The sequence below is a fragment of the Plecotus auritus genome, assembly GCF_963455305.1.
Source record: "Plecotus auritus genome assembly, chromosome: 1".
Classification (NCBI taxonomy): domain Eukaryota; kingdom Metazoa; phylum Chordata; class Mammalia; order Chiroptera; family Vespertilionidae; genus Plecotus; species Plecotus auritus.
Window position 1 is genome coordinate 212,603,982 of NC_137770.1, and position 16,985 is coordinate 212,620,966.

Sequence of the window (16,985 nt, forward strand, 5' to 3'; positions counted from 1 at the left end):
GTAAAGTTGTCCTGGAGCCATGCCCATTCATAGACTGGAGGTCCATGCTGCTTTTGCACAACAGTGACAGAGTTGACAAGTTGTGACAGACTGTATGACGTGCAAGGTCCAAAGGTTTTACTCTTTGGCTCTTTACAGAAAATATTTGTTAACCCTTGTTCTACATGGTTATGGGAAAAGCACCATAGTGCAAAATATTTCTAAGGTGTAATATCACTTGTTTGGAACAAAATAATATAATGGCACTATCTTGGGGAATAAATGTCTTCCTTTTTTTAAGATTTTTTTTTTTTTTTTTTTGAGAGAGAGGAAGGGAGAGGGAGAAAGAGAGAAACATTAATTGACTGCCTCAAACCCGCAACCTGGGCATGTGCCCTGACCAGGAATTGAACTGGCAACCTTTCAGTGTACAGGACGATGTTCAACTACCTAAGCCACACTGGCCAGGGCAGAAATAGCTTTCTTTTTTAAAAAAATTTATTTTATTGATTTTTTACAGAGAGGAAGGGGAGAGGAATAGACAGTCAGAAACATCGATGAGAGAGAAACATTTATCAGCTGCCTCTTGCACACCCCCTACTGGGGATGTGCCTGAAACCAAGGTATGTGCCCTTGACCGGAATCGAACTTGGGACCCTTCAGTCTGCAGGCTGACGCTCTGTCCACCAAGCCAAACCGGCTAGGGCCGAAATGGCTTTCTTTTTGAAGCCGAAATTCCTATGAAGCCAACTCTAAGCATTATCCCTGAATCTGTCAGATTTCAGTTTGTGTCCCTGATGCATCAGAGGTTTATAAGCAAGTGTGTATGTTATTCAGTAACAGAAATCCAACAAAGCTGAGGAAATAGTATGTATGTTCATCAATCCTTGATGGAAGTCTTCAGCAAAAGAAGCCATCTCTCCTTTATGACCTTTGTTCAAAGACCCTAGATTACGTGACTCAGAAAAGTATTAACACTAATTCCAAATTTACCCTTTGGCCTCAAACAGGACACTCGCCAGAACTCAGCTGTGAGTGGTGCCAGCTGGAATTTAAAACAGCATGCTGTGTCTTCTTGCCCCAGTTTTGAGGTTGCTAACGTCAAGGGGTGGGGTGTGCAGCTGTGCCCGTCATTAGGTTATTGTATGTCAGCTCTAAAGCCATCCCTCCGGCCTCCGTGACGCTGGAACTCATTTACACTCTGCCAGCTGGCTTTCCAAAGGCTCTGCCAGTAGGATGTATTTCGAGGACCCTGCAAGGCAGGAACGTGGAGGAGGGACCTGCTCCTGTACACTCGCTGTTCCTGTCAGCGGAGCCCCAGCAATGCCTCCACCGGGCAGTGCCAGTCTCCGCTCTGTCTCTCATCCTCAGAACTGCCTCCTTGTGTTCCTCAGAACCACGAGCACCAGCCGGGCAGCAGTCCCGCTCAGAGGTTTGAGGCCCAGCTTTCCAGGGCGCCTCCTCCAAATTTCTAGGTTCTGACAATGCTGGTCCTTGGTTCCCTCTGATCTAGGGGGGATACCTACACCCTGAAGGTACCATCTCTGCGTGTTACCTCATTGTTCCCTTTCTGCTGGTTTTCAGTTCCCCAATACTGGTTTGGTCAGTTTCTTACATTAAGATTTCTTTGGTGCAATGCCTGGTGAGTCTTGTGTTTCCCAGACGAGACCCTGACTGATACAGGGAGGATGCCACAGAATCAACATTTGACACATCGGCGTAAGAGGCGGGTAGAAAGTGCCACTGCCAATGCACTAACTTGTGCCTCTGTGGCTAAATTATTTCTCTTCTCTAAACTTCTCTTTAAGGTTTGCTGAACAGCTACCAAAACTTGCATTCAAAGTTAATAACTAAGTCAAAGGGAACTTCTTAAGGAAAAAAAAAATCAGTAAATAAATATTCTCAAACACTGTATGAGGTATTGGAGGGCACTGATGTATGTGTCTCAGAATAATTTTTGTTAAATTTCTCTCTCTCTTTTTTTTAAAAAAAATATTTTTATTGATTTCAGAGAGGAAGGGAGAGGGAGTGAGAAATAGAAACCTCAGTGATGGGAGAGAATCATTGATGGGCTGCCTCCTGCATGTCCCCTACTGGGGATCAAACCCACAACCTGGGCATGTGACCTTGACTGGAATCGAACCCGGGAATCTTCAGTCTGCAGGCCAACGCTCTATCCACTGAGCCAAACCGGCTAGGGCTCTCTCTCTCTTTTTTAAATTGATTTCAGAGAGTTAGGGAGAAGGATAGAGAGATAGAAACATTAAAGATAAAAGAACCATTGATTGGCTGCCTTCTGCACACCCCCAATTCAGGATTGAGCCTGCAACTGGGGCATGTGCCCTTGACCGGAATCAAACCTAGGATCCTTCAGTCCGCAGGCTGATGCTCTATCCACTGAGCCAATCCGGCTAGGCACAGGGGTCCTCAAACTTTTTAAACAGGGGGCCAGTTCACTGTCCCTCAGACCGTTGGAGGGCCGGACTATAGTTTAAAGAAACAACTATGAACAAATTCCTATGCGCACTGCGGGCCCGAGCCGAGTCGGCTGCTAAGCAGGACAGGCAGCGGCACCCGGCGGGCCGGATAAATGTCCTCAGCGGGCTGCATGTGGCCTGCGGGCTGTAGTTTGAGGACGCCTGGTAGGGCATTTGTTAAATTTCTTAAAGTTTAATTCTTTTAATAAAAACAATACATACGTATAACCTTAATTTTTAAAAATCACTTGTACGTGCTATATTAGTTTTCTAGACTGCTGTAACAAAATACCACAGACCAGCTGGCTTAAGCAACAGAAATGTATTTTCTCCCTGTTCTGGAGGATAGAAGTCCAAGATCGATGTGTCAGCTGTTTTTTTCTTGTTTTCCTGAGGCCTCTCTCCTTGGGTTGCAGATGGCCATTTTTCTCTCTGACTCCATTTTAACTTAATTACCTCTTTAAAGGCCTTATCTCAAAATCTACATTCTGAGGTACTGGGGATTAGGACTTCAACATAAATTTAGCGGGAGACACAATTCAGCCCCTAACACATGCAAAGTTTTTTGTTTTTTTAAAAAATATATTTTATTGATTTTTTACAGAGAGGAAGGGAGAGGGATAGAGAGTTAGAAACATTGATGAGAGAGAAACATCGATCAGCTGCCTCCTGCACATCCCCCACTGGGGATATGCCCGCAACCAAGGCACATGCCCTTGACCGGAATCGAACCTGGGACCCTTTAGTCTACAGGCCGATGCTCTATCCTCTGAGCCAAACCGGTTAGGGCCACATGCAAAGTTTTTAAGAAGTAAAGCAGTGGGCTGTTCCTACTGTCGCTCTCCTGCCTCATTCCCTAATTTCCAGAAGAAACCAATTTGCACTGTTTCAATTATTTGGATATTTATCTTCACATCTCTAATATGAATAAATGCCTCTTCTTGGTTGTTCAGGTTAGATTTTCATTCCTTGGTTTTCACTAAGAAATATTCAACTCTTTCTCACCTCCTATCCCTCCCACTACCCTTATGTACATTTCCTCTCCCATTCTTCCTAAATAGTTAATCATAATTTTGATTAAATAAGTTATTGATATTTATATTACTGAACAACTTTGTTTTTCTGGAAGCCAATAACTATCTTTTTAATTTTTCTTAGTTTTCTTTTTCCCCTTAATATTATTCAATGTTTGCAACACATTAAAGACTGGTGACATAGGAAACTTTAAAACAACAACAACACAAATACTGTATTTGTGAAGGGTTTTCCTCTATGAAGCACAATACCATTCCCTAACTTTTTCATCCCCCCTCTCCCCCCATACAGAATTGCTGGGATAATTACATGGATCTCTTTCACAGTCAATACTTAGCACCCCAACACTACATTTTTTAAAAAAATATATTTTATTGATATTTCACAGAGAGGAAGGGAGAGGGATAGAGAGCTAGAAACATCGATGAGAGAGAAACATCGATCAGCTGCCTCCTGCACACCTCCCACTGAGGATGTGCCCGCAACCAAGGTATATGCCCTTGACCGGAATTGAACCTGGGACCCTTCAGTCCACAGGCTGACACTCTATCCACTGAGCCAAACCGGTTTCGGCCCAACACTACATTTTTGAGTGGCAAGTTATTATCCTTGTCTTCTATAATCAGTAAAAAAAGTTACTTTGTAAGAATTTAGGTTTAAGAAATAGTTTAAAGAAATATAATAGTTTAAAGAAAAACAATTTCTTAAAAACTTGAGCTTATTACAAGTTATTATTTTCGAGTGAAGCAACAGCCACAAACTTAATATGGTCTCTTTTCCTTTTCTGTGTTTCCGCCCCCCCGCCCCAATTAGTAGCTCAAAGAAAAGATGGAGTAATTGTGTTTTAAAATCCTTCCAGATTTTCTATAGTAACTATTTTAGATGAACAATGTAGGGTCCTACAGAAGTATTCAAATCTCATGCAAAACTCTAACTAACTAATGAATGCCTCATTACATTAGGCAGTTCTGTCATTTTCTGTACTTAAAGATTTTCACATTAAAGTGGCAGTGGCTACTCTTCTTTAATTTAGCATCTGACCTCAGGGACTTAGACATAAAATCTCTGTTCAAGTCTGAGTTTTTGCAACATAGTAGTGCCAGGTATTTCTGATTAAGCAATTTTTAAATGATTTTGGCAATTTGAAATGTATTACCAACACACTATTTGGTGTTAGCTCAACAGTCACTCTGTGTTGAGAATTAAAGGACCCTAAACTCTATAAATGTCTTACCACACAGTCTAATTATAATGGAAGGATCTACTATATGTCTAATAGAAAAAAATTACACAGCAACTTTTATCAAACAGCAACTACTACATACAAAAGGAATGATAGAGCCTTGGCCAGGTAGCTCAGTTGGTTAGAGCATCGTCCCATTTCGCCAAGGTTGGGTGTTCCGTAACTCAATTAGGGCATATACAAAAATCAGCCGATAAATGCATAAATGAGTGGAACAACAAATTGACATGTTTCTCTCTCTTTCAAATCAATAAACAAAAGGAATGATTAAAAAATAGCTTCACAAAAAAAACATTTAAAAATTTGACAATTTTACATAGGCACCACCAAAGTTTTAGTGTTTAATACTTAATAGCACAACTGCCCAACATCCAGGATGTGAAGTTATCATGCTCAAAAAACTGGGGGGGGGGGGGGGGAATCACTCTATAAACTAACTATACAGTAAGTGATAAGAAGAATGTGCACTTTATAAAATAAAATATGTCTGTACATAGTAGTTAGTTGTAAAAGCCATTTGGTCTTTCCTTGGCTTGTAAAAACAATGTTCCAGAGTTCAGTGTAAATTAACAACCTTCAACTCTTCTGTGGAGCAGGTATCTTGTTTTCACTTTCCAGTTGTTCCACCCCAACCTGGGTCATGAGATCTGCAATGTTTTTCTCTAGATCATCAATGTGAGTGGTCACATCATCAATTCTTCCAACGATCTGGTTAGACATGGTCTGAAATTTATCTTGCATCCATTGCAGGCGTGTCTGCATCACCAAGGTGAGACCCTGCCTGGTCTTTTGGTCAGTCTCTGCCATTTCCCTGGTTTCCAGCTTGGCAGGGAAGTCTCAGACCATCACCTACACTCCCATTGGTCAGTGCAGACACCCTAGCCTATTTAGTTTTCTTTGAATGTGTTACTAATCAATTTCTCATCTCGGTTACTGCAAGACACATTTCATAGTCCAGCTATGTTGTCCTCTAGAAACTCTCTCTCGGGGCCTCTTGCTTGTTCCACTATGGACCAGCAGAACCCTAGGACTGTTGTACTGCCGCCTACTAATTCCCGTTGCTCCTCCCTTGGGTTGGAGTTCCTACTTCTTGGATCCCATGTCTTCCTCTTTTTGGTCTACTTTCTTATTGTGATATCAGTTTAACATTTTAAGGATTCACTTTTTCAGCCAGCATTTTCTGAGCTTGTGCTAGGCACGAGGGACACAGAAGTCAGGGAAATAGACCATGTCACTTGCTAGAATAGGCTGGAGATCTTCGGCTCTGTGACAACACAATAGCTAATGTGACCTGAGTTAGGAGCAAGTGCCTAGTTGCTTAGGAACAGAATAAGTGCCTTCTTTACATATGCCCTCATCTCTTGCCTGGATCACTGCACAAGCCACCTAATTTATCTCCCTAACAAATCTCCTATCTCCTGTCCATTCTTCATTCAATCTATTAAAAAAGAAGTCAGATCAGGGCATTCCCTAGATTAAAGTCCTCCATTGATTTATCACTGCAACCAGAAAAAATCCAAAGCCTTTATCATGGCCTACCCAGCCACACATGACCTTGGCTTTGCAGTCTCGTCTCCTGCTCCCATTCCCCCTCCATGCAGGGCTCCAGTTGAAACACTGAGCTGGCTCCTGCCTCCGGATCTCTGCACTTGCTTTTCCTTGGGCCTGCAATTCTTGTCCCAAGGTCTTCACCAAGCTTCCTTCTCATGCATCAGCTTTCAGCTCAAATGTCACCTCTGATACTATGCAGCTGTAAAACAGAAGGATCTCTTACCCTTTGAGACAGCATGGAGGGATCTCGAGAGTATTATGCTAAGTGAAACAAGCCAGCCAGAGAAAGACAAGCATCACATGATCTCACTTATATGTGGAATCTAATGAATAAAATAAACTGATGAATAAAATAGATCCAGAGACATAGGAGCATGGAACAGACCATGGAATCTCAGAGGGAAAGCGGGGAACGGGTGGGGTGGGAGGTTGAGGGGAAAGAGGGGTGGGAGGGCGGGGTGGTGAGAGGGAAGAGATCAACTAAAGAACTTGTAAGCCATTATATGCATAATGCACGGACACAGACAATAGTGTGGTGAAGGCTTGGCACGGTCTAGAAGGGGGTCATGGGGGGGGGGGGGGAGACATATGTAATACTTTCAACAATAAAGGTTTTTTAAAATGTCGCCTCTGAAAGGCCTTTCCTGACTTCCCAATGGAAAGTCTCCCCCTTTTCCCACCATGTCCGAACACTTTAGAAACTACTGTATTGATTCTGTTGTTTTGGAGTTCCTTGTGTCACCCCATCCCCAACACCTGCACGAGAAAGTTTCTTGAGAGCAGGGATTCTTTCGCTGAGTTCAGCCTCCAAAACACCCCTTGGGACCGAGGAGATGCCGAAGAAATAGGGGTTGACTGGCAGCCCTCAAGGTTGTGTCACAGGGCTCTGACGAGGTCTTGTTTGTTGCAGGGAGAGACCTTCCCCTTAATCAATTACTCCCATCCTCTGCGGGGTGGGGGAGTGGGGCGATAGGGGGGGCTAGCCCAGCAGCATCCTTTACTCCCCCCGCCCCCATTCTTCCCAGGCTCCCCCCTGCCCATCCTTTCCTGACCCTCCCTTCCCTCCTCCCTTCCACCCTCCCTTCCACGTTCTTCCTCCTCTTCTTGTCCTCCCCGTCCCCGCCCCGCCCTCACCCCACACCCCACACCCTCGCAGGTCCGACCTGTGCACGTCCGACCTGTGCACGTCCTACGCCTCTCGCGCGCCGCACCCGACCGCAGGCGGAGGAGGAAGGATGGCGCTGCTGGCGATGAGCTTGGTGCTGGCGCTGCTGGCCACGGACCTGGCAGGTAACGCTCACCAGCCAGCGTGGTCGGACCGGGCTCGTGGAGGAGTCATGAGAGGGAGTCTCGCTGGCGACTGCCTGGATCCCGGCGTCCCTGGCGTCCCTCCAAGCACCCGTTACTGGCGGTTCCTGGGCCCTCTGCGGTCCTTGAGGAATGGCAGGGTGTGGGGGTGGCTGAGGACCAGGGACCCCCTTGCTCGGGCTTCATTCCCAGCTCCTTCTGGTGACACCCTGCTGTCTGCCTTTTCTCCCTTAAAGCAGATTTCTGGAGCCCAAGATAAGGAGCTGGGTTTTCATGTACACAGTGGCCCTGCTGAGTCTCAGCAAGAGATGTATGGGGAATTAGGAATGGTGATTGCCAAGTGCATCGGGGTGTCTGTGGCTTAAGAGAAAGGGACTTCAGTCCAGCCAGACTGGAAGCCCTTTTTACAATGGAGTTAAAATGGTACACCTACATGTTAAGTTTTGCGTTCATTACCCTGAGCTGCAGAGGGAAAGAGTCGTGTGAATTATTAGGAGCCACTTCTCTGACTTTTATTCCATAGCTCCATAGTCCTTTCTCAAGCAAACCTATTAGGGCGGTCAGTTATGGAACCCGCACCAAAAGTTCTTTGTGTGCCTGCTAAGAGAGGTGCTAGAAAACAACTGAATATCCTTTGGAGGTGGGTGTGGGGGTCCGAGGGGTGATTCAAAGAAGTTAAGTATTGGAGGGAAAGGAAGGTGTGCCCTGGGTAAATCACAAGCTGAATTTATAAAGGCCCTTACGAACAAGAATTGACCTTACCCACATACTTTTAAATGTCTGTTTTCTTCTTTCAGCCTCTCTGAACAATCAATTTGGTCAATCTTCAGGATATAGAACAGTAAGTAGGAAACCACTTGTACCGTTTCTAGTACAGTGAAGTCCACAACAATTTGGGTTGGGGGCTAACTTTCAGTTCTGACCTAATACTTTTGAAACTATTGACTGCTTTAGAAATCAGAGGCTTTTTAATACAGATAAAAAATGTAAATTTTGGTTGAAAATAGCTCAGGTCTTGAAGGCCTCAGGCGTTTGTTTCCTTCACTATTTCCTCTAATGATTCAGAAAGTCTTTGACTCAATAGTTACTCCTTGCAGTCGACATTTTGTATAGGACATTATCAAATTAAATTCACTGGAAGCAAACAAAGACCAACCAAATGAGAACAAAGGAAACCTATTTATTCAGAACTTGCTGTAACAGGGGAGTCAGCCATGCCACTTGTATTTTGGCAGAGACTCAACTAAGGTAGAGGCGTGGGAAAGCTTTATAGTGGGAGAAAGGAAGGCTTCATTCAGGTATGCCCTGATTCGAGGCTGTTGGCATGGGGAAGTTGGAGTGCATGGGTTGGACATGTGATTGGTTAGGAGTGCATATTTGGCTTTCTCTGATTGGTTCTAAAATCAAATAGTGCATGGGTTGGACATGTGGTTGGTTAGGAGTGCATATCTGATTTTCTCTGATTGGTCCTAAGTTGGAAGTGGGGACAAAAATTAGGGAAGTTGTCAGTTATTTTTCAAGTCCTGTCCATTTGGGGCCAAAAGTTACAGAGCTTATTGTTTAGCTTCCTGGAGGGTCACTATAGGTAGCCATCTGACTTCTTCCAAGTCTGACTTAGAGCAGGCTGGCTTCCTGGTCTGGTTATTCTACATAATGAGTTGGTGTCCTGGGCAGGTTGCGGCAGGTTGTGGGTCATATTTCTATTTTAATATTTGGTTTGGCATTGTCCATTCGTATATCCAGTCAATCCTCACAATGACCTTGTAAGATAGATATTATTATTTTACATATGGGATATTGACCTGGGTTAGGCAGCTTTGCGTATTCAGTTCAGATTAGACCTCTTCTAGGAAGACTTCCCACCCTATTTCCTTTCTCCAACATGTATATAAATGCACTTTCTTCATGTTTCCATTCAACCTAGACTGCCTTGTCATCATTATGATAGTGTAGGGCAGGGAAAAAAAATATCTCCCCTACCTTTCTAAGTTCTCAGCTGGGATCCCTATGACAAAAGACAAATTAACAAGAGAAAAACAAACACGTTTATTAACATGTGCATTGCACATATACATAGGAGCATGTAGAGGGGGTAACTCAAAGAGATGGCTTAGAACTCTGTCTTTAGCAAAGAGCAGTGAATTTGTAGAGCAAAGGGCTTAAGCTTCCAAGGGCACAAACAATGGGGCAGTAAATGTCTGGGAGGAAACTAATAGGGTAAAGTTTTTTTGCAGATCCCTCTGGTGAATCTCTGGGCTGCTAAGGGTCTAGAGCAGCCGTGGGCAAACTACGGCCCACGGGCCGGATCCGGCCCATTCGGCTGTACTATCCGGCCCGCGGAGCCGAAAGAGCAGAGGGTTCTCTTGCTCTCCCCTCCGCTCCTTCACCAGCAGCAGTGTTAACATGGCAACGTCGGGAAACACGGCCACAGCTCCTTCTTCTGAGTGGGCGGATTTATATCCGCCCATTCAGTAGAAGGAACAACCTCTCAATCTTCCAGAGGCTCCTTGTAATGCCCGCGGACACGTCCCCGACATCACCCTGGGAATGTGTAGACACGTTATCGTGGTGATGTAGGGAGACACGCCCCTGGAGAGCACAGTATCAGAGCATTAGCTAAAAAGGAGACCAACAACACTGTTCCCACTGAAGTTGATGTTTTAAAGACCAAAAACCTTTCAACCCAGTCTACATTGCCATCTACATCTACGTCCCGGGCATAATTTGGAAGTTGCACTAAAGAAAATGTTTAATTTACTGTTTACACATTTTGTTCTTTTCTATTTGTTTTAGTTTTAAATTATTGTATTATATTTAAGTTTAATTTGAAAGGTTTTTGTACCTTTCCTTTGTTAGGCAATTTTATTTTGCCTTTGCCATCTTCAACGTAAGGTATGTTATTGTGCTATGATTCCTCCATTTTTTGAAGTTTCAAATTATAATAATTAGTGTTTACATTCTTCTTGTTAAAATGTTTGAAATGAATAAAACTATTGAAATAATAATAATAATAAAAGACCATACCCTTTTATGTAATGATGTTTACTTTGAATTTATATTAGTTCACACAAACACTCCATCCATGCTTTTGTTCCGGCCCTCCGGTCCAGTTTAAGAACCCATTGTGGCTCTCGAGTCAAAAAGTTTGCCCACCCCTGGTCTAGAGTCTATCCACTTAAGGAGAATTTATATCCTGCCTTTAGGCAGAAAGGCGGGAGGGTAGAGGGAGCTTCTTCTGGATTGCTGCTTTTAAAACTGCCTTTCGGTCAAAAGAATTTTTATGTCAAAGAGCCCTATTCTGGAGGGAACATATTCTGGTTTCCTTCAACAGGAAATGCTAAAACACCACTTACCATGTGCCAAGCACTGTTCTAAGTGTTTTAGATATGGTAACTCAGTCTTTTAAGACACTGTGAAGTAGGTAGGTATCCTTGTTATCCCCTTGGCCACGGTCACATGGAAATGGTGGAACTATGGTTCCAACCCAAGCAGTTTGACTGCAGACCCAGTGCTCTTCACTACCCCATCTTCGCTTTGAGTTGTAATTGCCTGTCTTCCCTTCAGTAAACTGTGCACTCTGCTCCTGTGGTCAAGGGTAATGTCTTATTTGTTATTTAGTGCCCAATTGTCAGCACTTAGTGGGTGCCCATTAATACTTCTTGATCAGATGACTCAATTTTCTTGGGTTTGAATTTCTTTCAGAAAATGAGGACAATCCCACCTCTACCTCAGGGCTGGGATTAGGGTAAGGTAGGTCAGGTGGCTAGTTTGCAAAATTTAAGGAGGCACTCACTCTCAGGAGGCACATACCACAGGACCCTGCTCTCTTTGTACAGGATTATTAAAAGTATGAATCATGTAAGAGACCTTTGTTTTTTCTTTCTTGTTTCCATTGCTACTGCTCCAGTTTAAGGCCCTTATTACCTCTTACCTAGACTAGCATAATAGACCTCTAGGCAATTTTCTTCAATATTTAGTATCTCTACTTTCCTGGTCCTGCTACTCACTGCTGCTGCAATTACTCTTCAGAATCCTTACTGATTGTACAACTTAACAAAAGGAAGATAAACAATCCAATAAATCCAATGGGCAAAAGACCTAAGTAGAAACTTTAAGAAAGTGGACATACAGAAGGCCAAGAGACATATGAAAACATGCTCAAAGTCACTAATCATGGAGAGATGCTATTCAAAATGACAATGAGGTACCATCTCATACCTGTCAGACTGGCTATCATCAACAAATCAACAAAGGACAAGTGCTGGCGAGGATGTGGAGAAAAAGGAACCCTTGTGCACTGCTGGTGGGAATGCAGATAGTGCAGCCACTGTGCAGAACAGTATGGAGTTTCCTCAAAAAGTTAAAAATGGAACTCCCATTTGACCCAGTAATACCACTTCTAGGAATATATCCCAAGAAATCAGAAATACCAATCAGAAAGGATATGTGCACTCCTATGGTCATAGCAGCACAATTTACAATAGCTAAGCCCATCAGATGAGTGGATTAGAAAACTGTGGTACATCTACACAATGGAATACTATGCTGCTATTAAAAAGAAGGAACTTTTACCATTTGCAACAGCATGGATGGACCTGGAGAGCATTATGCTAAGTGAAATAAGCCAGCTGGAGAAAGATAAATATCACATGATCTCTCTCATTTGTGGAATATAATGAACAACATAAACTGATGAACAAAAATAGTTCCAGAGACACAGAAGCATTGAACAGACTGTCAAACCTCAGAGGGAAGGCAAGGGAGGTTGGGAGGGCGGGTGAGATCAACCAAAAGACTTGCATGCATTTAAGCATAACCAATGGACACAGACAGTAGCGGGGTGAGGGCATGTGCTTGGGGTTGGGAGTGGTGGGGGAGAGGTCAATGAGGGAAAAAGACATATGTAATACTTTAAACAATAATTTAAATTAAAAAAAAAGATGGGCAGTTTCATTTCCACTTATGTTTTAGGATAAAATGTTTAGAGTATGTATTATTTTTTTAATCATTGTTTCCTTGTTTTAATTTACTTTTTCAATTTAATGATCAACTACCACTTTTCCCAGTCTCATTGGATAAGAGGGCATCTCCTCTGCCTGTGAGATCAGCCCTAGATGGCATGATCTTAGTGAGCCTAGTGTGGCAAGAACACATCGTGCTCCTAGGTGAAGCGTGGCGTGCTGAGCAGAGGATGGCAAGGGCCAACAAGACCTCTTTTCCTTCAGAGTTTCGCCCACGGCCAGACCTGCTTTGGTCTTTATAAATCCAGATTATATCAATAGAAAGATGCATTTCATTTGTTCAGATTGTTAACATGTGGTGGCTTCTTTTATTCTGAAGGAGGAAAGGTGAATACCATTTACCGAAACAAACAAAATTCCTTAAGTTTCCTGAGTGTGTCTCAGCATTACGCCAAGGGATTAAGATGGCTATAATAGCACATCCACATGAAAATAGTAGTGAAATACTAATTATGAAGCTAGAGGATAATAAATTAGACATGGTGGCATGCCCTGGACTTCCATTTAAAAATCAGCAGACCTAACCTTTTTTTACTTACATTGGTAGTGAACCAGTGTTTTAACATTGCAGCTGATTTTTGCACTGGAAAAATCATTCTTTTGTGTGTGTGGAAAATAGATTTTTCTAGGGTGTTTCTAGGAAATCTAGGTGTTTCAGTGGCTCTCTAATTTCTGTCCTCCTTTCTCTTTTCTAGCCAAACTGTAATCAATATAGATTACCAGGATGTCCCAGAGACTTTAACCCTGTATGTGGAAGTGACATGTCCACTTATCCCAATGAGTGTACTCTGTGCATGAAAATCAGGTAACATATTTTTACAGTGTAGAATAGCCACGTTTTCTTTTGTCCTTGAATTTTGATTACATATGAAGTGGTGGCTCCTTTCTTGGATATAAGAATCACCTGCAACATAAGTAGTTCTATTTTCACACTGACATTTAAAAATATACCAGAATCCTTCAGTGCACTGTTTAGACTGAAGTTGGAGAATGACATGTGCAACTGTAGACTGGATAATCGAGTTATGTTACTATCCATGGATGGGTGATTTTCCAAAATTAAGAGTATATTTAATAGTTAAATTCTGTGGAATATTAAATGTTCTTTTGAATTCAGAGGGCATGTGCTGGTGACCTGCGTAACCTGCAGCATTAGTTGGGCAGTAGATGTTAATAACTTTACATAGAGAATGCTAAATCATAAATGTATTATGCCTGGCTGAGGGACTGTGACTCTTCTCAGGTATGCTGCTTTGCATTTCAGGGGTCCATTCTCTGACCTCAGTCTTCAGTAAGCTTCCTAGGTCTTCTCAGAGTGATCCTTTGGGGCAGAGTTGGGGCTTTCACCCTCATTGTTTTCTTCATTTAGCTTTAAAAATGATTACATAAATATTGCCCAAGAAGGACTGTAATATACAATGACATAGGTCTTTTTTTAAAGATATGTTTTTACTAGAGGCCTGGTGCATGAAAATCGTGCACTGGGGGGCGGGGGGGAGGATGAAAATCGTGCACTGCGGGGGGGGGGTCCCCCCTCAGCCCGACCTGTGCCCTCTTGTAGTCCTGGAGCCCTTGGGAAATGTCTGACTGATGGCTTAGGCCTGCTCCCTGCTTAAGCCATCAGTCAGACATCCTTAGTGCTGCCGCAGAGGTGGGAGAGGCTCCTGCCACCACCGCTGTGCTCGCCAGCCGTGAGCCTGGCGCAGGGCTTCTGGCTGAGCAGCATTCCCCCTCTGGGAGGACACTGACCACCAGGGGGACACTGCCCCAAAGGATCACTCTGTGTTGAGCATCCGCCCTCAATGGTCAGTGTGCATCATAGCAACTGGTCGTTCTGCCATTCGGTCAATTTGCATATTAGCTTTTTATTATATAGGATTGATTTTTAGAGAGAGAGTAAGGGAGAAGGATAGAGAGATAGAAACATCAATGAGAGAGAAACATCATTGATCAGCTGCCTCCTGCACACCTGCTATTGGGAATTGAGCCTACAACCCAATATTCTGACCAGGAATCGAACCAGTGACCTTTTGGTTCCTGAGTTGATGTCCAACTGCTGAGGCATACTGAACAGGCTGACATGGGTTTTTTTTTTTTTTAACATAAGTACTGGGACAGTGTCAATATGCTAGGTAATAAGTGTGTTTTTATGGTTGTTCAATTTGCAGGGAAGATGGTCATGATATAAAAATAATCCGAAGTGGACCATGCTGATGGAGCATTTTACAGAAGAGAAATTGGAGAAACTACCTTCAATTACACACTAGATGCATTTCATTTTCTCTTTTTCTCTTTTCCTATGTTTCTTGGCATGAGATTTGTTAACCCATGTTTTCCGAGAGGAGATGTGGAAGACAACCATGTGCAGTAACTGATGATTAAAGCAAAAAACAAAGCAAAATTCTTGTTTCTTGGCTTTTGCCCCTTGAGTCAAGCTTATTGCTCAGATGGCTTGTGCATTGCTTTATTTAGTTGGAATAAAATCAGCATTGTTCAATTATTGCTGTTCTCCGTTGACTATCCATTCTCACTCAGCAGCAGCCTCTGGGTGGCTCGTTTCCTCTCAAGCAAAGGTGAATTTCACAATGGGAGAAGTGGAGTCATTGTTGAGAGGCAAGATTTATTTTAGTTCACCATCTCCCTGAATCTTGGATAGGTATATGTAACTAGCTCAGCGTTCTGCACATGGCAAATAACTGTGAAATACATGGAGCTGACTTTAACCTGAGCTGGTGAAGTCAAAGAATTATGCAAGTAAAAATATTTATGCCCTGGTGGGTTTGGCTCAGTGGATAGAGCACTGACCCAAGGACTGAAGGGTACTGGGTTCAAATCCAGTGAAGGGCATGTCCCTGGGTTGCAGGCTCAATCTCTGGTCTCAGTTGGGGTGCTTGTGGGAGGCAACCAATTGATGTGTCTCTCTCACATTGATGTTTCTCTCTCGTCTCCCTCCCTCCTACTCTCTCTAAAAATCAATGGGAAAATATCCTTAGGTGAGGATAAAAAATAAAATTTAAAACTATTTACTAGATTCAATAACTCCTTTAAAATATATATATTAATCTTAGGAAGGGAGAGGGAGAGAGAGATAGAAACATCAATGATGAGAGAATTATTGATTGGCTGCCTCCTGCAGGCCCCCTACTGGGGATCAAGCCTGTAACCTCAGCATGTGCCCTGATGGGGAATTGAACAGTGACACCTCCTGGTTCATAGGTTGATCCTCAACCACTGAGCCATGCCAGCCAGGCTCAATAACTCCTTTCAAAACAGTTTTCCTTCCTCGTTAATGCAGGCGTTTTGCTGTCTTCCTTTTAGAGCAGTGCTTCTTAACCCCAGGGTGACTTTGCCCCCAGTGGACATTTGGCAGTATGTCTGGAGGCATTTTTGGTGTCACATCTGGAGAGTGGATGCTACTGGCAAGTAGTGGGTAGAGGCACCGATGCTGCCAAACATCCTACAATGCACAGGACTGCTCCAAACAACAAACTTTTCTAAAATGTGGAAGTTGAGACACCCTGTTTTAGAGCTTGATGCAACATAAAGAATAAACAAAACAATAATAAAAGTGACCAGGGATTAATTTAGAATAATAATGTGTTCCAGATAGAGGGTTTTGAATCAAGTCCTGGGTTTGAGTGTATGATTATAGCACCAGGAAACCATGAGGCATGAGGTAAGAGGTGTCTGAGAGAGTGTGCAGTGGAAACAATATGGCTTCTTGGGGTTGCCTAAACCTAAGTTCGAATTCTGACTCCAACACTTAACCTGTACTTCAGTTTTCTTATCTGGAAACTGGGGATAATGCTCAATTTATGGAGCTGCTGTGAGGAAACTGCTTTGCACAGTGCTTGGCACGTAGAAACCACTGTAATAGTAGTGATTGTGGTTTCAAGCACCCTTCTTAGAAAGAAGCTGGCCAGCTTGCCCAAGGTTATAGAACGCATTTGAAGTAGCCTGGCCTAGAAGCTTGGGTCTCCAGGCTCCCAGACCTCTGTTCTCACATGGAATAGAGGCAATGAAGCAGGAAGTTGTACAACATAAGTATGCCAAATTAATGTCTTGTCATTTTTTTTAATTTTTCAATTAAATTATAGTTTTCTTTCAATATTATTTGGTATTGGTTTCAGGTTCCTATAGTTATGTTTGGTCTAAAAGTTTTATAAAAGTAGGATAAGCTTTTTGGAAAATTAAAAAATACACAGAAATATATAAAAATAAAAAGTGAAAGTCTTGCCTGCCCTAGCCTCCAGAGGTAAGCAACATTAACCTTTTTGCTCTCCCTAAGATATGTATCTATATAAAATCTCTGTCTCTCTCTCTCTCTCTCTCTCTCTCTCTCTCACACACACACACACACACACACACACA

At 43.0% G+C, this 16,985-nt stretch overlaps 2 protein-coding genes across 2 annotated transcripts; one reads left to right on the forward strand and one right to left on the reverse strand.

Moving 5' to 3' along the window:
* Nucleotides 1–5,310: 5,310 nt before the first annotated feature.
* Nucleotides 5,311–5,793, reverse strand: LOC308250353 (heat shock factor-binding protein 1-like; the record flags this gene model as incomplete). The annotated part of the gene is made up of 1 exon (XM_080672849.1): nt 5,311–5,793. Exon 1 carries the CDS (start codon nt 5,539–5,541, stop codon nt 5,311–5,313), a length of 231 nt encoding a protein of 76 aa, XP_080528975.1. The 5' UTR covers nt 5,542–5,793.
* A 1,350-nt stretch (nt 5,794–7,143) lies between these two features.
* On the forward strand, nt 7,144–15,113 carry SPINK2 (serine peptidase inhibitor Kazal type 2). Its single transcript, XM_080678677.1, has 5 exons — nt 7,144–7,155; nt 7,442–7,575; nt 8,391–8,434; nt 13,310–13,419; nt 14,783–15,113. The coding sequence occupies exons 2-5, from the start codon at nt 7,521–7,523 to the stop codon at nt 14,826–14,828; spliced, it is 255 nt and encodes an 84-aa protein (XP_080534803.1). The 5' UTR covers nt 7,144–7,155; nt 7,442–7,520; the 3' UTR covers nt 14,829–15,113.
* Nucleotides 15,114–16,985: the final 1,872 nt, after the last annotated feature.